General features: G+C 45.4%; 1 protein-coding gene and 1 long non-coding RNA gene across 4 annotated transcripts in view; one reads left to right on the plus strand and one right to left on the minus strand.

Moving 5' to 3' along the window:
• acp2 (acid phosphatase 2, lysosomal) overlaps positions 1 to 6,487 on the minus strand; it is a 191,107-nt gene extending 184,620 nt beyond the window's left edge. For both annotated transcript variants that reach the window (XM_086007464.1, XM_086007463.1), the window contains exon 1: positions 6,356 to 6,487. In XM_086007464.1, coding sequence (XP_085863590.1) covers positions 6,356 to 6,469 — 114 coding nt within the window. In that variant the 5' untranslated portion in view covers positions 6,470 to 6,487. The remainder of the gene's footprint in view (positions 1 to 6,355) is intronic.
• LOC147106507 (uncharacterized) overlaps positions 1 to 25,253 on the plus strand; it is a 91,879-nt gene that overhangs the window by 4,983 nt on the left and 61,643 nt on the right. Inside the window, exon 1 of one of the 2 annotated variants that reach the window (XR_015080937.1) lies at positions 6,528 to 6,714. The exons of the other annotated variant lie outside the window; for it this stretch is intronic. This is a non-coding gene — a long non-coding RNA (uncharacterized LOC147106507). Of the gene's footprint in view, positions 1 to 6,527; positions 6,715 to 25,253 lie in introns of those variants that run through there. 2 annotated transcript variants of the gene reach the window in all.

Here is a 25,253-nt window from a genome sequence, read left to right on the forward strand (position 1 = left end):
TTTGTTTTTGTGGCCAGTTCTTTCCATGTGATTGGGGAGTCTAGAGGGTTTTGGTTGTCTTTAATTGTTGCTTCTAATGTGTGGAGTTTTTCTGTGACCTGATGTTGACTTGGGTTTGTTTTGTTCATTGGGATGTCTTTGTAGAGGTTTTCAAAATGTGTTCTCCAGATGTCGCCATCTTGGATTGGTAATGCTTGCAATTGTGTTGTACTCAGGTTATTCCACATTTCCCAGAATTGTTTTGGATTGGTGGAGTTTTCAATTTCTTCGAGTATTTTGTGGGTATAGTTTTGTGTTTTGTTCCTAATGGTGTGTTTATATCTTTTGAGGGTTTCATTGTATCTAGTACGTAGGTCCGGATTGTTTGGTTGCCGATGCTTTTGGTTTGATATTTTTCTCAGGTCTTTTCTGGCATTTTTGCATTCGTGGTCAAACCATTTCATATTTTTATTTTGTCTTTTGTGACGCTTCCTCTATGGCCGTGTTTACACCATCTCTGGTGATCTCATATAGATTTTCTTTAAATTTTGAAATTTTACTTGTGAGATCAGGTGAATTTAGTGCTGTGATGAATTTATCTCCACTGTCTGGGGCCCATATGTATGTCTGGTTTATTTTATGTAGCTTACTGTGTTCCTTTTTTGTGTCTGTAGTTTGGGCAGAAAGTTTAAGGTACACATTTATTTGGTTATGGTCTGAGAGGGGGGATTGCTGCCTGACAGTGAATGCGTTGATATCGCAGGGGTCCAGGTCAGTGATTGTATAGTCCACCACACTAGACCCAAGAGTTGAGGAGTATGTGAGTCTCCCTTGGGAGTCCCCTCTGAACCTACCATTAACTATGTACAGGCCTAAGGCTCTCTCTCTCTCTCTCTCTATTTCTCTCTCTCTCTCTATCTCTATTTCTCTCTCTCTCTCTATCTCTATTTCTCTCTCTCTCTCTATTCTCTCTCTCTCTCTATCTCTATTCTCTCTCTCTCTCTCTCTCTATTTCTCTCTCTCTCTCTCTCTATTTCTCTCTCTCTCTCTCTCTCTCTCTCTCTCTCTATCTCTATTTCTCTCTCTCTCTCTCTATTTCTCTCTCTCTCTCTCTCTCTATTTCTCTCTCTATCTCTATTTCTCTCTCTCTCTCTCTCTCTATCTCTATTTCTCTCTCTCTCTCTCTATTTCTCTCTCTCTCTCTATCTCTATCTCTATTTCTCTCTCTCTCTCTATCTCTATTTCTCTCTCTATTTCTCTCTCTCTCTCTCTCTCTCTCTATTTCTCTCTCTCTCTCTCTATTTCTCTCTCTCTCTCTCTATCTCTATTTCTCTCTCTCTCTCTCTCTATTTCTCTCTCTCTCTCTATTTCTCTCTCTCTCTCTCTCTCTCTATCTCTCTCTCTCTCTCTATCTCTATTTCTCTCTCTCTCTATTTCTCTCTCTCTCTCTCTCTATTTCTCTCTCTCTCTATTTCTCTCTCTCTCTCTCTATCTCTATTTCTCTCTCTCTCTCTCTCTATTTCTCTCTCTCTCTCTCTATTTCTCTCTCTCTCTCTCTCTCTCTATTTCTCTCTCTCTCTCTATCTCTATTTCTCTCTCTCTCTCTCTCTATTTCTCTCTCTCTCTCTCTATTTCTCTCTCTCTCTCTCTCTCTCTATCTCTCTCTCTCTCTCTATCTCTATTTCTCTCTCTCTCTTTCTCTCTCTCTCTCTCTCTCTCTATTTCTCTCTCTCTCTCTCTCTATTTCTCTCTCTCTATCTCTCTCTATCTCTATTTCTCTCTCTCTCTCTATCTCTATTTCTCTCTCTCTCTCTATTTCTCTCTCTCTCTCTATCTCTATCTCTCTATCTCTATTTCTCTCTCTCTCTCTATTTCTCTCTCTCTCTCTCTCTCTATCTCTATCTCTATCTCTCTATTTCTATCTCTATCTCTATCTCTATTTCTATCTCTATCTCTATCTCTATCTCTATCTCTATTTCTCTCTCTCTCTCTCTATCTCTATTTCTCTCTCTCTCTATTTCTCTCTCTCTCTCTCTCTCTCTATTTCTCTCTCTCTCTCTCTCTCTATTTCTCTCTCTCTATCTCTCTCTATCTCTATTTCTCTCTCTCTCTCTATCTCTATTTCTCTCTCTCTCTCTATTTCTCTCTCTCTCTCTATCTCTATCTCTCTATCTCTATTTCTATCTCTATCTCTATTTCTATCTCTATCTCTATTTCTATCTCTATCTCTATCTCTATTTCTCTCTCTCTCTCTCTCTATTTCTCTCTCTCTCTCTATCAGTTCAGTTCAGTTCAGTTCAAATGCTTTATTGGCATGAAAGTTTACAGAGAACCATATTGCCAAAGCTTACATAGCAAAAAGGTACAGTTTTCCAACATTCTGTAGGTGTCAATCGATTTGACATTTGTTGGGTACATACAATATTACTTTTAAACAATATTAATTTTAAACAGTCTTTCTACTTCATTTGGTACGTTCAATATTAATTTTAAACAGTCTTACTTTTAAACAGTCCTCAGGTTGTGACATGTTGTTACATATTTGGCCCCAAGGTATGGTCTGTCTCCTTCTCCTAGGACTAATCTCAATTTTGACAGATCATCCAATTCCTTGAAATCTGGGGTTGTTTGGCTTAGCTTGTTGAATAATATGTTTCTTGATGTGTTGAATTTTTCGCATTTTAGGAGGAAATGCATTTCTGTTTCAACCTCGCCAGCCAGACATTGATCGCATATTCTATTCTCTCTAGGCTGCCAGGATTTCTTGTATCTGCCTTTTTCAATTTCCAGTTGGTGGTCGCTTAGTCTGTACCTGGTGAGGGTCTGTCTCTGTTTTGTGTCTCTGATGGTCGTGAGGTAGTCTGCCAGTTTATATTCTCTTTTTAGGGCCCGGTAACATTCTAATCTGCTTTGGCTTTCAGTTATTTTGTTCCAATGTTCCAGGTAGGTTTCTTTGCATTTTTTAATGATTTGGTTCACTCGGATTGGTGTTTGGACGGCTGTGTTGGTCTGGGGCTGGTCAGGGTCCGGCTGAGTACTTAGTTTCAGTAGCAGCTGACTCAGGGGACTCTTTTCTGGGTTTAGCTCTTGGGTCTGAAAGGCTTTGAAATGAAGGGTGTCTGGGGAGCTAGATTTGAGGTGATTTAGGAAGTTTAGTGCTCGTTTTTGGATGTTTATTATCAGTGGGTATCTGCCTAGTTCGGCTCTGCATGCATTTGTTGGCGTTTTTCTTTGGGTGCGAAGGATGCTTCGGCAGAATTCTGCATGTAGGGCTTCTATTGTGTGTTTTTCCCATTTAGTGTAGCTTTGGTGATTTAGCGGGCCCCATACTTCACTACCGTACAGTGCAATGGGCAGGATTATGCTGTCAAATATTTTGAGCCAGATTTTGATTGGGATTTGGATGTTGTAGAATTTTCTTTTTATTGCATATAGGGCTCTTCGGGCTTTTTCTTTTAGTGCATTCACTGCTATGCTGAAGCTCCCTGATGCTGTAATAGTTAGACCAAGGTAGGTGTAGCTCATAGTGTGTCCTATAGTGGTATCACTGAGGGTAAACTGGTATTTGTTTTCCTGACATCTGGGCCTTTTTTGAAAAATCATGATGTTGGTTTTCTTTAGATTTACTGTTAGAGCCCAATTTTGGCAGTATTTGTCGAGTAGGTCTAGTTGTTGCTGTAATCCCTGTTCTGTGGGAGACAGCAGAACCAGGTCGTCCGCATAGAACAGGGATTTCACTTCTCCATCCAGGAGACGGAGACCTGGTGACTCGCTTTGCTCCAGCATATCTGCTAATTCATTTATGTATATGTTGAACAGGGTCGGGCTCAAATTGCAGCCCTGCCGGACGCCTCTTCTCTGGGTGAAGAAATCGGTGCGTTTGTCTCCAATTTTGACCCCGCATTTGTTTTTCAGATACATTGATTTAATAAGGTCATAGACTTTGCCCCCTATTCCACACTGAAGAAGTTTATAATAGAGCCCTTCGTGCCATATAGAGTCAAAGGCTTTCTTGAAGTCGATGAAACAGGCGAATATTTTCCCATTTTTTGTTTGGTGTATATGTTTTCCAATGAGGGTGTGAAGGGTATAGATATGGTCGGCTGTGCGGTGTTTTGGAAGAAAGCCTATTTGGTTTTTTCTGAGGATATTATGTTTGTTAAGAAAATCAAGTAATCTACTATTTAGAATACTGCAGAATAACTTCCCTAGACAACTGTTGACACAGATGCCGCGGTAGTTATTTGGGTCTGATTTGTTTCCACTTTTATATATGGGGGAGATTAGTCCTTGGCACCAGATATCGGGAAAACAGCCTGAGCGTAATATGATGTTGAATAGTTTGAGTATCGCACCCTGCATCTCCATATTGCTGAACTTGAGCATTTCATTTTTGATGTTGTCTGGGCCACAGGCTTTCTTTAGGTGGAGAGATTTTGTTTTTGTGGCCAGTTCTTTCCATGTGATTGGGGAGTCTAGAGGGTTTTGGTTGTCTTTAATTGTTGCTTCTAATGTGTGGAGTTTTTCTGTGACCTGATGTTGACTTGGGTTTGTTTCGTTTATTGGGATGTCTTTGTAGAGGTTTTCAAAATGTGTTCTCCAGATGTCGCCATCTTGGATTGGTAATGCTTGCAATTGTGTTGTACTCAGGTTATTCCACATTTCCCAGAATTGTTTTGGATTGGTGGAGTTTTCAATTTCTTCGAGTATTTTGTGGGTATAGTTTTGTGTTTTGTTCCTAATGGTGTGTTTATATCTTTTGAGGGTTTCATTGTATCTAGTACGTAGGTCCGGATTGTTTGGTTGGCGATGCTTTTGGTTTGATATTTTTCTCAGGTCTTTTCTGGCATTTTTGCATTCGTGGTCAAACCATTTCTTATTTTTATTTTGTCTTTTGTGATGCTTCCTCTTCTGTTTCACAAGGTCGGCTTTTACAGCTGCCTCATGGAAGATCATATTTATATCCTCTATGGCCATTTTTACACCATCTCTGGTGATCTCGTATGGGTTTTCTTTAAATTTTGATATTTTACTTGTGAGATCAGGTGACTTTAGTGCTGTGATGAATTTTTCTCCACTGTCTGGGGCCCATCTGTATGTCTGGTTTATTTTATGGAGCTTACTGGGTTCCTTTTTTGTGTCTGTCGTTTGGGCAGAAAGTTTAAGGTACATATTTATTTGGTTATGGTCTGAGAGGGGGGATTGCTGCCTGACAGTGAATGAGTTGATATCGCAGGGGTCCAGGTCAGTGATTGTATAGTCCACCACACTAGACCCAAGAGTTGAGGAGTATGTGAGTCTCCCTAGGGAGTCCCCTCTGAACCTACCGTTAACTATGTACAGGCCTAAGGCTCGGCAGAGTTGCACTACCTCCCTACCGCTTTTATTTATTTCACGATCAAGGTTGTTCCGATTTGCGATGGCTGGTGTGACATCTAAAGGGGTCTGGCCAAACACATGGTTGTTTCCCTGTGGGTCTATGAAGTCAGGTTCACAACCGGTCCTTGCATTTATGTCCCCACATATTATCACCTTTCCTTGGGCCTGGAAATGGCTGATTTCCATGTGGAGAGTATCAAATAACTCCTCTTCGAAATATGGCGATTCTATTGGAGGTATGTAGATCGCACATAAGTAAACATCTTTTTTTGCTATTCCAGTGGGTCAGCACGTCCTTTTGGCACCATGTTTCTGTTAACACAATTATATCAATGTCTTTTATAGCTTTTAGGAATTCAGGGTCTGTACTCTTCATCCCAAAAGTTGAGGAGCGGAGGCCCTGGATATTCCAGCAGCTTATGTGGAAAGAACACACTTATATAGTTCAATAAAACGAAATAAAATGGACCTATTTTGTGGGATGAGTGTGGAAACACTATTTTCTATAATGCTAAATGATGATTTAGTATAAATTTCATGAGGCATGCACATATATCTATCTAATAATAGTAATAATGCTGATAAGATAACAATAATGATAATGATAAATAACAATATTAATAATTTCTCCGGCTTTCTATCAGGCTGTTCAGCATCGTCATGATCTCCAATTCCAATTCCAATTCCAATTAAAATGCTTTATTGGCATGAAAGTTTACAGAGAACCATATTGCCAAAGCTTACATAGCAAAAAGGTACAGTTTTCCAACATTCTGTAGGTGTCAATCGATTTGACATTTGTTGGGTAAGAGAGATCTCTCTCTCTCTCTCTATTTCTCTCTCTCTCTCACTCTCTGTATCTATCTATTTCTTTCTCTCACTATCTCGCTCTCTATCGCTATCTCTCTCTCACTCTCTCACTCTCCAGCACTCTCTCTCTCTATTTCTCTCTCTCTCTCTCTCTCACTCCAGCTCTCACTCTCAGTTTCTCACTCACCAGGTTGACAAATCTCAGTTTCCTTCCCTCCGCCGCTCTCAGGAGCCCGAGCAGCAGCAGAGCGCACAGCAGAGCCCGGGAGCCCAGGATCGCAGCATCACAGCCACTCGCCATCCTGGAGTCGCGCCGGGGCCCCCGGCACCCCGGAACTATATACCAGGGCCTGGGGCGGAGTCGGGGGAACCTTAAACCGCGGCCCGGCCCCTAGCAACTAGGCGGAGCGATGACACCGCGGCCCGGCCCCTAGCAACTGGGCGGAGCGATGACACCGCGGCCCGGCCCCTAGCAACTGGGCGGAGCGATGACACCGCGGCCCGGCCCCTAGCAACTGGGCGGAGCGATGACACAGCAATACTCCAGTGTGTATATAATGCGATATATGTAATGAGTGTAATATTGTAATGTCTAGGTGTTTTAGAATCGCCATATTTTGAAGAGGAGTTATTTGATACTCTCCACATGGAAATCAGCCATTTCCAGGCCCAAGGAAAGGTGCTACTATGTGGGGACCTAAATGCAAGGACCGGTTGTGAACCTGACTTCATAGACCCACAGGGCAACAACCATGTGTTTGGCCAGACCCCTTTATATGTCACACCAGCCATCGCAAATCGGAACAACCTTGACTGTGAAATAAATAAAAGCGGTAGGGAGGTAGTGCAACTCTGCCGAGCCGTAGGCCTGTACATAGTTAACGGTAGGTTCAGAGGGGACTCCTTAGGGAGACTCACATATTCCTCAACTCTTGGGTCTAGTGTAGTGGATTATACAATCACTGACATGGACCCCTGCGATATCAACTCATTCACTGTCAGGCAGCAATCCCCCCTCTCAGACCATAACCAAATAAATGTGTACCTTAAACTTTCTGCCCAAACTACAGACACAAAAAAGGAACCCAGTAAGCTCCATAAACTAAACCAGACATACAGATGGGCCCCAGACAGTGGAGATAAATTCACCACAGCACTAAATTCACCTGATCTCACAAGTAAAATATCAAAATTTAAAGAAAATCTATATGAGGTCACCAGAGATGGTGTAAACATGGCCACAGACGATATTAATAGGATCTTCCATGAGGCAGCTGTAAAAGCCGACCTTGTGAAACAGAAGAGGAAACGTTACAAAAGACAAAAAAATGAGAAATGGTTTGATCACGAATGCAAAAATGCCAGAAAAGACCTGAGAAAAATATCAAACCAAAAGCATCGCCAACCAAACAACCCAGACCTGCGTATTAGATACAATGAGACCCTCAAAAGATATAAACACACCATTAGGAACAAAACACAAAACTATACCCACAAAAGACTTGAAGAAATTGAAAACTCCATTAATCAAAATCAATTCTGGGATATGTGGAATAACCTGAGTACAACTCAATTACAAGCATTACTAATCCAAGATGGTGACATCTGGAGAACACATTTTGAAAACCTCTACAAAGACATCCCAGTAAACGAATCAAACTCAAGTCAACATCAGGTCACAGAAAAACTCCACACATTAGAAGCAACAATTAAAGACAACCAAAACCCTCTGGACTCCCCAATCACTTGGAAAGAACTGGCCACAAAAACAAAATCTCTCCACCTAAAGAAAGCCTGTGGTCCAGACAACATCAAAAATGAAATGCTCAAGTTCAGCACTATGGAGGTGCAGGGTGCTGTACTCAAGTTATTCAACATCATATTACGTTCGGGCTGTTTTCCAGATATCTGGTGCCAAGGACTCATCTCTCCCATATATAAAAGTGGAAACAAATCAGACCCAAACAACTACCGTGGCATCTGTGTCAACAGTTGTCTAGGGAAGTTATTCTGCAGTATTCTAAATAGCAGATTACTGGATTTTCTTAATAAACATAATATCCTTAGAAAAAACCAAATAGGCTTTCTTCCAAAACACCGCACCACCGACCATATCTATACCCTTCACACTCTCATTGAAAAACATATGCACCAAACAAAAAATGGGAAAATATTCGCTTGTTTCATTGACTTCAAGAAAGCTTTTGACTCTATTTGGCATGAAGGGCTCTATTACAAACTTCTTCAGTGTGGAATAGGGGGCAAAGTCTATGACCTTATTAAATCGATGTATCTGAAAAATAAATGCGGTGTCAAAATTGGAGACAAACGCACCGGTTTCTTCACCCAGAGAAGAGGCGTCCGGCAGGGTTGCAATTTGAGTCCGACCCTGTTCAACATATACATAAATGAGTTAGCAGACAAGCTGGAGCAAAGCGAGTCACCGGGCCTCTGTCTCCTGGATGAGGAAGTGAGGTCCCTGTTCTATGCGGACGACCTAGTTCTGCTGTCTCCCACAGAACAGGGATTACAGCAACATTTAGACCTACTCGACAAATACTGCCAAAATTGGGCCCTGACAGTAAATCTAAAGAAAACCAACATCATGATTTTTCAAAAAAGGCCCAGATGTCAGGAAAACAAATACCAGTTTACTCTCAGTGATACCACCATAGGGCACACTATGAGCTACACTTACCTTGGTCTAACCATTACAGCATCAGGGAGCTTCAACATAGCAGTGAATGCACTAAAAGAAAAAGCCCGAAGAGCCCTATATGCAATAAAAAGAAAATTCTACAACATCCAAATTCCAATCAAAATCTGGCTCAAAATATTTGATATGATAATCCTGCCCATTGCGCTGTATGGTAGTGAAGTATGGGGCCCACTCAATCACCATAGCTACACTAAATGGGAAAAACACACAATAGAAGCCCTACATGCAGAATTTTGCCGAAGCATTCTTCGCACCCAAAGGAAAACACCAACAAATGCATGTAGAGCCGAACTAGGCAGATACCCACTGATAATAAACATCCAAAAATGAGCACTAAACTTTCTAAATCACCTCAAATCTAGTTCCCCAGACACCCTTCATTTTAAAGCCCTCCAGACCCAAGAGCTGAACCCAGAAACGAGTCCCCTGAGTCAGATGTTACTGAAACTAAGTTCTCCTACCCAGCCGGACCCTGACCAGTCCCAGACCAACACTGCTCCCCAAACACCAATCCGAGTGAACCAAATCATTAAACAATGCAAAGAAAGCTACCTGGAACATTGGAACAAAATAACCAAAAGCCAAAGCAGATTAGAATGCTACCGGGCCCTAAAAAGAGAATATAAACTGGCAGACTATCTCTCGACCATCAGAGACACAAAACAGAGACAGACCCTCACCAGATACAGACTAAGCGACCACCAACTGGCAATTGAAAAAGGAAGATACAAGAAATCCTGGCAACCTAAAGAAAATAGAATATGTGATCACTGTCTGGCCAGCGAGGTTGAGACAGAGGTGCACTTCCTCCTAAAATGCAAAAAATTCAACAAGACAAGAAACATATATTTTGACAAGCTCAGCCTTACAACCCCAGATTTCAAAGAATTGGATGACCTGTCAAAATTAAGAATAGTCCTGGGGGAGGGAGACAGACCATATCTTGGTGCCCAATATGTAACAACATGTCACAACCTGAGGAACAGTGAGTGACTAACGAGCACACCCATAGCATATATACTCTAAAAATGTTTAAATTAATACCGAATGTACCCAACGACTGTTTTAAATTAATACTGAATGCACCCAACGAGGGTCAACGACTGTTTAAAATTAATACTGCCTGTACCCAACGAGGGTCAAAAACGTTTGACACCTACAGAATGTTGGAAACCTGTACTTTTTGTTATGTAAGCTTTGGCAATATGGTTCCCTGTAAACTTTCATGCCAATAAAGCATTTGAATTTGAATTTGAATTTGTTGTGGGATGGGCACTGGATCTACCGCCCAGTGTTACCCGCTGAGATCCCTCCAGACATGCCTGGAACACACTCTCAGCACAGAGCAGGCCCGCACATCACTGAAGGCAGCGACTGGATGGGTGATGGTGGACAATCCTGTCTCTCCTCTGCCAGGAGGGATGGCTTCAGTGAGTCCCATCTACCTTTACACGGTCCAAATATGTCAACCGAGGCTCAGGGGGTGGCACCCCCTGGGCGCCGGGGGCGAGGAGTGAGCAGGTGCTGGATGGACAGGGAGAAAAAAAGGCCCAAAGATTTGGACCGGGACCCCAGGAGGTTTGGAAAAGAAAACAGGGTGGTGGTTCAGTGCGAGGATAAGGCAATAGGAGCTTGGGATATTATCCAGGCGGTACCTGCGGACTGTGATGGACAAGTGACTGTGACAAGCAGAAACCACAGTCAAAGTGTATAATATGCGAACGTACAAAAACATGTTGATCTTTGCGGTTTCCAAGAATAAAAGCAACTCGCTTCTCGCTGTAAAGACAGAAATCCTCTTGACCCTCGTGGAAGGGAGATTTCTCCCTGTGCACTTGAATAAAGCGATCGTTGTACCGAACCGAAGTCTCTGCTGACTCCTTTTCAACCACAACACCCTCTTTATGTTTTAAGTTTCTTCGCATTCACTTGGGAGATCTCGTCCAAGCACTTGGAGTACTACATCCATCCTTTTGCATAACTCCGATAACCTCTTGGTCCCCTGGACCCCTAACTCCTCTGAGAGACTGTTCATGACTTTATCTCTTACAATAATAAGCACCCGCCATTTTGTTTCAGGTTTCAGTGATGAAACGCACCCCTTTCGAGGTTTCCTACCCAGTCGTCCCACCTGGCACCTTGTAGTGATGTTATAGACTGAGTCCGCCTTTAACTCGTTTCTCCATAATAACCCTTTTGCAGTCCTGCCACGGTCGCCATTTTGTAGAGATTGGGTAATATACTGACATGGATTGAAAATTAGTTAACACAGGAAACAGAGAGTAGGAATAAATGGGTCTTTTTCGGGGTGGCAGGCAGTGACTAGTGGGGTACCGCAGGGATCAGTGCTTGGGCCCCAGCTATTCACAATATAGATCAATGATTTGGATGAGGGAACCAAATGTAATATTTCCAAGTTTGCTGACAACATGAAACTAGGTGGGATTGTGACGTGTGAGGAGGATGCAAAGTGGTTCAAGGTGATTTAGACAAGTTGAGTGAGTGGGCAAATACATGGCAGATGCAGTATAACGTGGATAAATGTGAAGTTATCCACTTCGGTAGGAAAAACAGAAAGGCAGAGTATTATTTAAATGGTGATAGATTGGGAAATGTTGATGTACAAAGGGACCTGGGTGTCCTTGTACACCAGTCACTGAAAGTAAACATGCAGGTGCAACAAGCAGTTAGGAAGGCAAATGATATGTTGGCCTTCATTGCAAGAGGATTTGAGTACAGGAGCAAGGATGTCTTACTACAGTTATACAGGGCCTTGGTGAGACCACACCTGGAGTACTGTGTGCAGTTTTAGTCTCCTTACCTAAGAAAGGATATACTTGCCATAGAGGGAGTGCAACGAAGGTTCACCAGACTGATTCCTGAGATGGCAGGGCTGTCGTATGAGGAGAGATTGGGTCGACTAGGCCTGTATTCACTAGAGTTTAGAAAAATGAGAGGGGATCTCATTGAAACGTATAAAATTCTGACAGGGCTAGACAGACTGGATGCAGGGAGGATGTTTCCCCTGGCTGGGGTGTCTAGAACGAGGGGTCACAGTCTCAGGATACGGGGTAGGACATTTAGGACTGAGATGAGGAGAAATTCTTCACTCAGAGGGTGGTGAACCTGTGGAATTCTCTACCACAGAAGGCAGTGGAGGCCAAGTCACTGAATATATTTAAGAAGGAGATAGATAGATTTCTAGACACAAAAGGCATCAAGGGGTATGGGGAGAGAGTGGGAATATGGTATTGAGGTTGAGGATCAGCCATGATCATATTGCACGGCGGAGCAGGCTCGAAGGGCCGAATGGCCTACTCCTGCTCCTAGTTTTCTATGTTTCTATTAGACCAATTAGTAGCTTATTTCTAGTCTTTCAAAATATTAGGATCGACTGCAAACCAATATGGTGAGTATATTGGGGGAAAAATTCAGTATCGCCCCGTTTGGGGCGCCATTATCGGCCGTGCGCAAAGTTTAACCCCTGGCGCTAATTATTGCCTCTGACGGCAAGCTTTTATCGCCCCTGGAGGTGATTGGAGCGCTAAATCAGGCGCTTCACACCTGTCTTAAGGCGCAAAGGCCGAGGAGCGAGGCGCTACCTCAGAGCGCTGGCGAAGCTCATGTGTTGTCAGTCAGCAATGGAACACAGACACACTGGCACCGGCCAGTTCTTAAAGGGGAGTTCTGATGAAAGGTCATCGATCTGAAACGCTAACTCTGTTTCTCTCTTCACAGATGCTGCTTGACCTGCTGAGTTTCTCCAGCATTTTCTGTTTTTATCTTACAAGGGAGGGTCGATCTTGCTCTCCATCCACATCCTGCTCATTGCAGCCTTGAATCCCGGCCTGGAGAGACCTGTACATCAATTCTGTTGGAAAGAACAATGGAGAGGCCCAGGGAAAGAGCTCAGAGTGCAGCCCCCACAGTCTCTTCTAAATTGATACAAGGAAGGGCAAATCAAAATAAACCTGCAAAGTGCTGCTCAGTACCCAAAACTCCTTCACACAGCATTGAATCTCTCCTGAAGTCTCTCTCTCTCGCTCTCAGAATGCGTGGTGCAAAAATGTCACCAACAAAAAAAGGCAGGAAGCGGTCGCCTTTAAATAGCGCTCCCCCAGTCCCTTCCTGACAGCAAAACGCTCCCCTCAATCTATCGTTGCTAGCGGCAGGCGGTAAGGCAGGGGGCGCCACTCAATATCCAGTCCGGGGCGTTGCGCACGCGACTGACGTCACGATCTGGCGGCGCAGGAGATCGTGGTGGTAGTGTTTAGCACCACTGCAAAATGTCTAGTTAATTTCGTGAGCGGCGCAAACCGGCGCGCCCGGGCGCTAGTTGCTTTGTGCCCCATTAGCGCCCTCAGAGCGCTGGCTAACGGGAGGCGCAAACAACTGAATTTTCCCCCCATTGTGTTTAATCAGAGTTTAAGATGGAACATAACATGCCGGTTATACAGCAAAAAGATAACGACCGTGAAAAGCAGCTGGTACCGGTCCTGACCAGACAGACGGCTGGCGTGCGTGAACAGTTCTCTGGCTTCCGGCTTCTCTCTCTCTCTCTCTCTCTAGATCCTTCCGATGGTGAGCGTGGGATCACTCTCAAAAGAGCGTTCGACTAGCCTAACTTCTCTTTGGCTCTCCCTTCCACCGTCTGTGTGGACAAGCACTCGGTGTTACTTTTATTCTTTTTTAGGGGTGGGCCTGAGGCCAAGTAACTGACAAAACCATTTAACCTATAGAGGTTCCTCTAAAACCTCATCACCAAATGACAGCTAAAGTTCTTTGTCTTGGTTCTTGGATGAAAGCCTTCCCCAAAAGGGGGTCTCACTACCTCATTCAATTTGTCTTCTTGTTTAATCTTCCTGAAGGTTCTTTCTTTGGAATTCGTGTCTTATCTCTCTTGTCTCGATCCTCCCTAGTTTGGAGTCAGACATGCCATTCTTGGCCATCAGATGTTCGTAACTGCTTGTTATCAGTTATTTATGTTCATGCTGTTCATCCAGATTTAGCTTTGCAAAACTAACTATTTCATTATCAGACTATTGTACCATGGAATGAATCATTAACTTCCCAAAGATTTCTTCTATTCTGTTCTCATACACTGGTTAACTTACACATTTTAAAGCAGTTTTGTTAAACAAAGTTGATGTGCCTTCAATAACCACAAAACTAGAAGTTATACTTTAACAAGTTGGCTTTTAATCACTAAGATCAGAGCTAACGCTTTTAATCACTAAGATCAGAGCACGGTGGCATAGTGGTTAGCACTGTTGCCTCACAGCGCCAGGGACCCGGGTTCGAATCCGGCCTCGGGCGACTGTCTGTGTGGAGTTTGCACATTCTCCCCGTGTTCGCGTGGGTTTCCTCCGGGTGCTCCGGTTTCCTCCCACAGTCCAAAGATGTGCGGGTTAGGTTGATTGGCTATGATAAATTGACCCTTAGTGTTAGGGGGATTAAATACGGGGATAGAGTGGGATATGTGTTGGTGTAGGGGTTACGGGGATCGGGTGGGATATGTGTCGGTGCAGGGGTTACGGGGATCGGGTGGGATATGTGTCGGTGCAGGCTCGATGGGCCGAAATGGCCTCTATCTGCACTGTGGGGTTTCTGTGATTCTGTGATTCTGTGAACACACTGGCTCGCAGGAATGAGTCATACAGATCCTGGGATCTTTATGTAAGAGAAGTCAGGGGCGGAGCCAAGAGCCAAGACCTGGAACATTCCAGGTTAGTCAGGAAAGAGGAAGTGAAACTATACACTGTGTGGGGGAGGGTAATATACATGAGTGCAAAACGAATACAGGCACGACAAACACATTTCATTACAAAAGTCAAAGTCCTAACTTAGCATTATAACATGGTTATTAGCAATAATGGAAGAAATATAACATAGGTCCTTGCTTGGTCAAATTAGAGAAACATAAACAAGGTTGAAATCCTGACTTGAAAACGAGATTATTTATGACCGTCAAACTGCAGAATGCTATAACATCCGCAGGGAACAAAAATTCAGGCAGATTCTACGCACCTATCTAATTATTCTAATACTAGTCTGAGAGACTATGGGGGAATTTTCCCATCCCTGAGGAGGCGAGTTTGGAGGCGGGACTGCTGGGAAAATGGGAAAAATTGGGAGCGGGTCCCTTACATCACAGTATTATCCGCAAAATCATATACAGTTTGAACACCCCTGATTTCTAACCTGTAAGGACCACATGCACAGATACTGCACACACCTGTAAGGACCACATGCACGGATACTGCACACACCTGTAAGGACCACATGCACGGATACTGCACACACCTGTAAGGACCACATGCACGGATACTGCACACACCTGTAAGGACCACATGCACGGATACTGCACACACCTGTAAGGACCACATGCACAGATACTGCACACACCTGTAAGGACCACACGCACGGATACTGCACACACCTGTAAGGACCACACGCACGGATACTGCACACACCTGTAAGGACCACACGCACGGATACTGCACACACCTGTAAGGACCACATGCACAGATACTGCACACACCTGTAAGGACCACATGCACGGATACTGCACACACCTGTAAGGACCACACGCACGGATACTGCACACACCTGTAAGGACCACATGCACAGATACTGCACACACCTGTAAGGACCACATGCACAGATACTGCACACACCTGTAAGGACCACATGCACGGATACTGCACACACCTGTAAGGACCACACGCACAGATGCTACACAGCTATGCTAGACCTGCACTGTGTGCTCACACATAAGGACTGCCCCAATCATTGTCACAGATCCCTGACATTGCCATGCTGAGAGTGCAGATGGCGATGTTGCTTTCTATATGTGTGCCTATGGCTGATTCTTTCCACGGAGTTTAATCGGGGAAGAGTGTGATTTGGAGACCATCACTGGCCAGTGATCACCATTGCTGATGTGGTGAGTGTCCTGTTCTTCAGATGGTGATAGGGACAGTGTGAGGGGAATCGAACCTTGCTGTTGTCACATGCCGTTATATTCAGAGGCCAGGTGCAGGAGGTGCTTTCACCTCCTCACAGAATGCGGCAGCTCAGACTGGTCAATTCACCACCTTTTGGCGAGACCACTGTTCTCAACTCAGGTGCATGGAGGATATAACTGCCCTCAGCTCCCCCACCATCATACGGTCATAGAATCGCACAACACAGACGGACAACATTCGGCCCATCGTTCCTGTGCTGGCTCTCTGAAAGAGCTCTCCAATTAGTCCCATTCCCCAATAACAACAGAAAATGCTGGAAAAACTCAGCAGGCCAGGCAACATCCGTGGAGAGAAAATAGAGTCAACGTTTCAGGTCAAACCCTTTGTGAAGACGGAAGGCCAGGCTGGGAGAAAACAAAAGAGAAGTGAAGAGACATTGGCCTAGAAATTCAGTCGCGTTTGCGCCCACTTATGGGCTATAGAGTGGTTTGCGCCGGAAGTTTTTTCGCGCCCGAAATTCAGTTGGTCCGTAACATCGACGTTAGCCGGTAGCGCTGTGCCGGCACCGATGACGTCATCGGTGTGCGCAGCGCCCCGGTTCCAATGCAATTTCAGTCCAACCGCCAAATTCAGTTGCGGCCGCCTCTCCCGTGGCGGCCGCAAACAGCGTTTGCAAAACGGTGCCTTGCAGCTCCGAGAGGCCGGCGCATAAAGGTGGAGGGGCGGCCGGCCGCTTTCCCGGCGGCCACCTGGCCGCACCTCCCTCCCCGGACTCCTGCACCACCCCCCCGCGGCATTGGTGTGTCACTCCCGCGAGCCCGGCACTTCTCCGTGGTGCCGGGCTCATTTGCCGGGGGAATCCAGTGGCGATCTCACAGCTGCAGGCAGCTCCTCCTTAAGAGAAGGCGGAGGCCTGCAGTACCCCAGCCTGCCGCACCGCATCGGGTGCCGCAGCGGCAGCTGGACGCCTGAAACTGACATTCTTCGCCCCAAACGAGGCGGCCAAACCCTCCAATAGCGCCCGCCTCCGTGTTGGGGCGGCGCAACTGAATTTCAGGCGGGCGCTACGGGAATCCGGCCGAGCGCTAAATTTCGGGCGCTAAAGACCTGGCGGGGCTATACCTAATTTCTAGGCCATTAAGAGGTATTGAAAATGAGACGAGATGGTGATAGGACTAGTGGAGACAAAAGACGGCTCTAGATTAGGTGTGAAATGCGCTGGCAGAATGGGAGACAGCTGCCATGTGGGAGAGAAAAAAAAGGGTGGGGGGGCAAGGGCCAAAACAAAGGTGTGGATAAAAAATAAGTAAAAATGTAATGGGGGCCAAGGTTATGATCTGAAATTGTTGAACTCGATATTGAGTCCGGAAGGCTGTAAAGTGCCTAATCGGAAGATGAGGTGCTGTTCCTCGAGTTTACGCTGAGCTTCCGTGGAACAATGCAAGAGCCCGAGTACAGTGAGGTCTGAATGGGAATGGGGTGGTGAATTAAAATGACAGCCGACCGGAAGCTCGGGGTCATCCTTAAGGACTGAACGGAGGTGTTCCGCAAAGCGGTCACCCAATCTGCATTTGGTCTCCCCAATGTAGAGGAGACCACATCGTGAGCAGCGAATAAAGTGAATGGTGCAAGGGGGAGGGAGTCAAATTCCTGGGACATTGGAACCGGATCTGGGGGAGGTGGGACCAGTACAAACCGGACGGTTTGCACCTGGGCAGGGCCGGGACCGATGTCCTAGGGGGAGTGTTTGCGAGTGCTCTGGGGCAGGGTTTAAACAAAAATGGCAGGGGGTTGGGAACCTGAGCAGGGAGACAGAGGAAAGGGAAACAAGGATAAAAGCAAAAGATAGGAGAAAAACAAAAGTGGCAGTCAGAGAAATCAATGGTTTAAATCAAACATGGCCACAGTAAATAATAATGCTAAAATGTCTAAGAGCTTTAAAAAAACAAGCCTGAAGGCTTTGTGTCTTAATGCAAGGAGCATTCGTAATAAGGTGGATGAATTAGCTGCGCAAATAGAGGTAAACGAATATGATTTGATTGGGATTACGGAAACATGGCTCCAGGGTGGCCAAGGCTGGGAACTCAACATCCAGGGGTATTCAATATTCAGGAAAGATAGGCAAAAAGGAAAAGGAGGTGGGGTAGCATTGCTGGTTAAAGAGGGGATTAACACAATTGTAAGGAAGGATATTAGCTCTGATGATGTGGAATCTGTATGGGTAGAACTGAGAAATACCAAGGGGCAGAAAATGTAAGTGGGAGTGGTATATAGACCTCCAAACAGTAATGCGGAGGTTGGGGATGGCATTAAAAGGGAAATTAGAGAAGCATGCAATAAGGACACAGCAGTTATCATGGGTGACTTTAATCTACATATAGATTAGGCTAACCAAATTAGTAACAATACTGTGGAGGAGGAATTCCTGGAGTGTATACGGGATGGTTTCCTGGACCAATATGTTGAGGAACCAACTAGGGATCAGGCCATCTTAGACTGGGTATTATGTAATGAGAAAGGATTAATTAGCAATCTTGTTGTGCGAGGCCCCTTGGGTCGGATCAATCATAATATGATAGAATTCTTCATTAAGATGGAGAGTGAAGTAGTTGACTCAGAGACTATGGTCCTGAATTTAAATAAAGGAAACTACAATGTTATGAGGCGTGAGTTGGGTAGGATTGATTGGGGAATGTCACTCAAAGGGTTGACAGTGGATAGGCAATGGCAAACATTCAAAGACCGCATGGATGAACTACAGAATTTGTTCATCCCAGTTTGGCATAAAAATAAAACAAAAAAGGTGACTCAACCATGGCTAACAACGGATATTAGGCATAGCATAAGATCCAAGGAGAGGCCATATAAATTGGCCAAAAAAAGCAGTGAACCTGAGGATTCGGAGCAGTTTAGGATTGAACAAAGGAGGACAAAGGGATTAATTAAGAAGGGGAAAAGAGAGTATGAGAGTAAGCTTGCAGGGAACATAAAAACTGACTGTAAAAGCTTTTATAGATATGTGAAGAGAAAAAAATTGGTGAAGTCAAGCGTAGGTCCCTTGCAGTCAGAATTAGGGGAATCTATAATGGGGAACAAAGAAATGGCAGACCAATTAAATACATATTTTGGTTCTGTCTTCACAAAGGAGGACACAAATAACCTCCCAGAGATGTTGGGGAACATAGGGTCTGATGAAAGGGAGGATCTGAAAGATATCAGTATTTGTAGGGAAATGGTGTTAGGGAAATTGATGGGATTGAGGGCCGATAAATCCCCAGGGCCTGATAATCTACATCTCAGGGTAATTAAGGAAGTGGCCCTAGAAATAGTAGATGCATTGCCGATCATCTTCCAAAACTCGATAGACTCTGGAACAGTACCCATGGATTGGAAGGTAGCTAATGTTACCCCACTATTCAAAAAAGGTGGTAGAGAGAAAACGGGGAATTACAGACCGGTAAGCCTGACATCGGTAGTGGGGAAAATGCTAGAGTCCATTATAAAAGATGTAGTAGCAGAGTGTTATAAATCTCATCATTCATCAAGAAACTACTCGTGAAATAACGCTGGATGGCCAGCTGGTGGCGCCGTCCAAGGAGTATAAATACTCGGGCATCGGCCCCAGCTTACCAGGGACATTTTGTAAGACAAGGAACTAGTGAAGTACAACTAGACCTCCATGTTCTGATTAAAGTGTGTAGTGAGTTTTATTACATCACAGAGCACTTGGAAAACAGTGACAGGATCGGACAAAGTCAACATGGATTTACAAAAGGTAAATCGTGCTTGACTAACCTACTGGAATTTTTTGAGGATGTAACTGGTAAAATAGATAAGAGAGAACCAGTGGATGTGGCTTTCGATAAGGTCCCGCATAAGAGATTAGCGTGTAAAGTTAAGGCACATGGGATTGGGGGCAAGGTATTGACTTGGATAGAGAACTGGTTGGCAGACAGAAAACAAAGAGTTGGAATAAACGGGTCTTTTTCCGACTGGCAGGCAGTGACTAGTGGGGTACTGCAGGGATCGGTCCTTGGACCCCAGCTATTCACAATATATATTAATGATCTAGACGAGGGAACTAGATGTAATATCTCCAAGTTTGCAGATGACACAAAGCTGGGTAGGCGTGTGTGCTGTGAGGAAGATGCCGAGAAACTCCAGGATGATTTGGACAGGTTGGGTGATTGGGCAGAAACATGGCAGATGCAGTATAATGCGGATAAATGTGAGGTTATCCACTTTGGTGGCAAAAACAGGAAGGCAGATTATTATCTAAATGGCAATAGATTGGGAGAAGGGGAAGTGCAACGAGACCTGGGTGCCCTTGTGCACCAGTCGCTGAAGGTAAGCATGCAGGTGCAGCAGGCGGTTAAGAAGGTAAATGGTATGTTGGCCTTCGTAGCGAGAAGATTTGAGTACAGGAACAAGGATGAGTTGCTGCAGTTGTACAGGGCCTTGGTGAGACCACATCTTGAGTACTGTGTGCAGTTTTAGTCGCCTTATCTGAGGAAGGATGTTCTTGCCATGGAGGGAGTGCAGCGAAGATTCACCAGGCTGTTACTTGGGATGGCAGGAATGACGTATGAGGAGAGATTGGGTCGATTGGGCTTATACTCGCTGGAGTTTAGAAGAATGAGAGGGGATCTCATTGAAACTTATAAAATTCTGACAGAACTGGACAGGCTAGATGAGGAAGGATGTTCCCGATGGTCGGGGAGTCCAGAACCAGGGTTCACAGTCTAAGGATAAGGGGTAAGCCATTTAGGACAGAGATGAGGAGGAATTTCTTCACCCAGAGAGTGGTGAACCTGTGGAATTCTCTACCACAGAAGGCAGCAGAGGCCAATTCATTAAATATATTCAAGAAGGAGTTGGATATATTTCTTAAGACTAAAGGGATCAAGGGATATGGGGAGAAAGCAGGGACAGGGCACTGAATTTGGATGATCAGCCATGATCTCATTGAATGGTGGAGCGGGCTCGAGGGGCCGAATGGCCTAATTTTCTATGTTTCTATGTGAGGGTGGGAGTGTTGGAGGATCTGTGTGTGTGAGGGTGAGTGTGTTGGAGGGTCTGTGTGTGTGAGGGTGGGAGTGTGTTGGAGGGTCTGTGTGTGTGAGGGTGTGAGTGTGTGAGTGTGTTGGAGGGTCTGTGTGTGTGAGGGTGAGTGTGTTGGAGGGTCTGTGTGTGTGAGGGTGTGAGTGTGTTGGAGGGTCTGTGTATGTGAGGGTGTGAGTGTGTTGGAGGGTCAGTGTGTGTGAGGGTGAGAGTGTGTTGGAGGGTCTGTGTGTGTGAGGGTGTGAGTGTGTTGGAGGGTCTGTGTGTGTGAGGGTGTGAGTGTGTTGGAGGCTCTGTGTGTGTGAGGGTGTGAGTGTGTTGGAGGGTCTGTGTGTCTGAGGGTGTGAGTGTGTTGGAGGGTCTGTGTGTGTGAGGGTGTGAGTGTGTTGGAGGGTCTGTGTGTGGGAGGGTGTGAGTGTGTTGGAGGCTCTGTGTGTGTGAGTGTGTGAGTGTTGTAATGATCAATAACATGTCATTCTATAGTGGACACTAGGTGGAGCCGTAGAGCTGTATATAGCTGTATGTATAAGACTACACTACCCAGCTGTATGTATATTAAGACTACATTACCCATGAGGCACTAGGCTTCCCACAAGGCAGCAGTCAAAATGGAAGCCTAGCGAGCTAGCTCGAAAGCACGCGAAGACTTTCAGTGAAATCAATAATGATGCGATTGTAATGAGTGATAATGCTGCTGTCGGTGCTGTGTCCTACAAGGGGAAGAAACGTGGGCAGAACAGAAATGAAAAGCAATCGGAGGATGACATTTTTAATTGTAAACGCTGTGCTTACAAACACCAGTTAAGACAATGCCCAGCGTTTGGAAAAATGTGCACAAAGTGTAATGGAAAGAATCACTTTGCCAAACAATGCTTTTCAAAAGTAAAAACAACGAAAGGGCAACAAGTTAATGTGATTGAGGACACTGATTTAAGTGAGACATTTTTTGTAGGAATGGTGTCATGTGACGATATCAAAAAAGATACAGAAAATGTGCAGCCCTCAGAAATGGACAATGCTGAACATAAAGTTAATGCAGTAAAAGTGGACAAATGGATGATCCCACTGCAGGTAAATGGAGCATTAGTTACCTTGAAACTGGACACTGGGGCAAAAGCAAACTTAATCAGTATGAGTGACATGAAAAATATGAAAGAAAAGCCCAAAATACAGAAGAAGTCAGTACTACTGAAGGACTATAATGGACAGAAAATAGATAGCTTAGGTGTATGCAGACTTAAAGTGACAGTCAAAGACAAAGTGCATCATCTCATGTTTTCTGTTGTGGCTGAAAGACTTGATTCGATACGAGGTGACAAAGCTTGTGAAGACTTAGAACTGGTCAAGAGAGTCTACCGTATAAACTGTGCCATAAGCAGACCAGATGACTCAGGTGATGAAGCAGAGAGCCCATCAAGGATGAAAAGGCCAAAGGGTATCCATGTCTTCAAAAAGCCTAGTTTCTCCAAGAAGAAAGAAAAAGACTTTAAGATCAAAGAGAAGCCAAAGGAAGAAAAGCACAAAGAGGAAAAACACAAGGAGAAAAAGTCCAAAGATATAACCGCAGCAGATGTTGTTAAGCAGTGGAAAGAGAAAAAGAAAAAGAAGAAGTCTGCACCAGAGCAGGAAGCAGTTCCGGTGGATACTCCTTCTTCCCTCAGGCCAATCTTTGGTGTTCCATTAGCCGAGGCTGCTGAGAGGACTATGCTGTATGATGGGATCCAGCTGCCAGCAGTTTTTTGAAAGTGCATTGATTACATTGAGAGTTATGGCATGAAGAGTGAAGGAAACACTGAAACCCTCTCCAAGCAAAGATCGCAAGGAGACCTCGATCTATACAAGAGCAGATTGATGACAATGCCACAACTGCATCTTGTCATTCACCGCCAGATCAATCTCATGAAGACACATCAGACTTACCCATGTTGAGAAGATCCACACGTGAAGTGAAAAAGCCTGATAGACTTAATCTTTGAGTACAATGTAAAGTTTTGAAAATGTGTTGACTGTTTTGAAAATGTTTATGTTTATAGAGCACTAACAAAAGTGTTACTGATATTAACGTTATTGTTTTCTTGAAAGTTGATTGATATTGATTTTGTTAAACCTCAAAGAAAGGGGGATGTAGTGATCAATAACATGTCATTCTATAGTGGACACTAGGTGGAGCCGTAGACCTGTGTAGAGCTGTATATAAGACTACACTACCCAGCTGTATATATATAAAGACTACATAACCCATGAGGCACTAGGCTTCCCACAAGGCAGCAGTCAAGATAGAAGCCTCTACAGATACAGTACCCAGTCCACATGTGCTCAATAAAGTAACTAGCAAAAGCTAGCTGTGTTCATAATAAGAATATCTATTTATTAATCAACATAAGAAGTGTGTTGGAGGGTCTGTGTGTGTGAGGGTGTGAGTGTGCTGGAGGGTCTGTGTGTGTGAGGGTGTGTGTTGGAGGGTCTGTGTGTGTGAAGGTGTGAGTGTGTTGGAGGGTCTGTGTGTGTGAGGGTGTGAGTGTGCTGGAGGGTCTGTGTGTGTGAGGGTGTCAGTGTGCTGGAGGGTCTGTGTGTGTGAGGGTGTGTGTTGGAGGGTCTGTGTGTGTGAGTGTGTTGGAGGGTCAGTGTGTGTGAGGGTGCGAGTGTGTTGGAGGGTCTGTGTGTGTGAGGGTGTGAGTGTGTTGGAGGGTCTGTGTGTGTGAGGTTGTGAGTGTGTTGGAGGGTCTGTGTGTGTGAGGGTGTGAGTGTTGGAGGGTCTGTGTGTGTGAGGGTGTGAGTGTGTTGGAGGGTCAGTGTGTGTGAGGGTGTGAGTGTGTTGGAGGGTCTGTGTGGTGAAGGGTGTGAGTGTGTTGGATGGTCTGTGTGTGTGAGGGTGTGAGTGTGTTGGAGGGTCTGTGTGTGTGAGGGTGTGAGTGTGTTGGAGGGTCAGTGTGTGTGAGGGTGTGAGTGTGTTGGAGGGTCTGTGTGTGTGAGGGTGTGAGTGTGTTGGAGGGTCTGTGTGTGTGAGGGTGTGAGTGTGTTGGAGGGTCTGTGTGTGTGAGGGTGTGAGTGTGTTGGAGGGTCTGTGTGTGTGAGGGTGTGAGTGTGTTGGAGGGTCTGTGTGTGTGAGGGTGTGAGTGTGTTGGAGGGTCTGTGTGTGTGAGGGTGTGAGTGTGTTGGAGGGTCTGTGTGTGTGAGGGTGTGAGTGTGTTGGAGGGTCAGTGTGTGTGAGGGTGTGAGTGTGTTGGAGGGTCTGTGTGTGAGGGTGTGAGTGTGTTGGAGGGTCTGTGTGTGTGAGGGTGAGTGTGTTGGAAGGTCTGTGTGTGTGAGGGTGTGAGTGTGTTGGAGGGTCAGTGTGTGGGAGGGTGTGAGTGTGTTGGAGGGTCTGTGTGTGTGAGGGTGTGAGTGTGTTGGAGGGACTGGGTGTGTGACGGTGTGAGTGTGTTGGAGGGTCAGTGTGTGTGAGGGTGTGAGTGTGTTGGAGGGCCTGAGGGTGTGAGTGTGTTGGAGGGTCTGTGTGTGTGAGGGTGTGAGTGTGTTGGAGGGTTTGTGTGTGTGAGGGTGAGAGTGTGTTGGAGGGTCTGAGTGTGTGAGGGTGTGAGGGTGTTGGAGGGTCAGTGTGTCTGAGGGAGTGTGTTGGAGGGTCTGTGTGTGTGAGGGTCTGAGTGTGTTGGAGGGTCTGTGTGTGAGGGTGTGAGTGTGTTGGAGGGTCTGTGTGTGTGAGGGTGAGTGTGTTGGAGGGTCTGTGTGTGTGAGGTTGTGAGTGTGTTGGAGGGTCTGTGTGTGTGAGGGTGTGAGTTTGTTGGAGGGTCTGTGTGTGTGAGGGTGTGAGTGTGTTGGAGGGTCTGTTTGTTTGAGGGTGTGAGTGTGTTGGAGGGTCTGTGTGTGTGTGGGTGTGAGTGTGTTGGAGGGTCAGTGTGTGTGAGGGTGTGAGTGTGTTGGAGGGTCAGTGTGTGTGAGGGTGTGAGTGTGTTGGAGGGTCTGTTTGTTTGAGGGTGTGAGTGTGTTGGAGGGTCTGTGTGTGTGTGGGTGAGAGTGTGTTGGAGGGTCTGAGTGTGTGAGGGTGTGAGTGTGTTGGAGGGTCTGTGTGTGTGAGGGTGAGAGTGTGTTGGAGGGTCTGAGGGTGTGAGTGTGTTGGAGGGTCTGTGTGTGAGAGGGTGAGAGTGTGTTGGAGGGTCTGAGTGTGTGAGGGTGTGAGTGTGTTGGAGGGTCTGTGTGTGTGAGGGTGAGAGTGTGTTGGAGGGTCTGTGTGTGTGAGGGTGAGAGTGTGTTGGAGGGCCTGAGGGTGTGAGTGTGTTGGAGGGTCTGTGTGTGTGAGGGTGTGAGTGTGTTGGAGGGTCTGTGTGTGTGAGGGTGAG

The sequence above is a fragment of the Somniosus microcephalus genome, chromosome 15 (genome assembly GCF_052327205.1).
Source record: "Somniosus microcephalus isolate GS21.2 chromosome 15, FLI_Smic_1.0, whole genome shotgun sequence".
NCBI classification, from domain to species: Eukaryota; Metazoa; Chordata; class Chondrichthyes; order Squaliformes; family Somniosidae; genus Somniosus; species Somniosus microcephalus.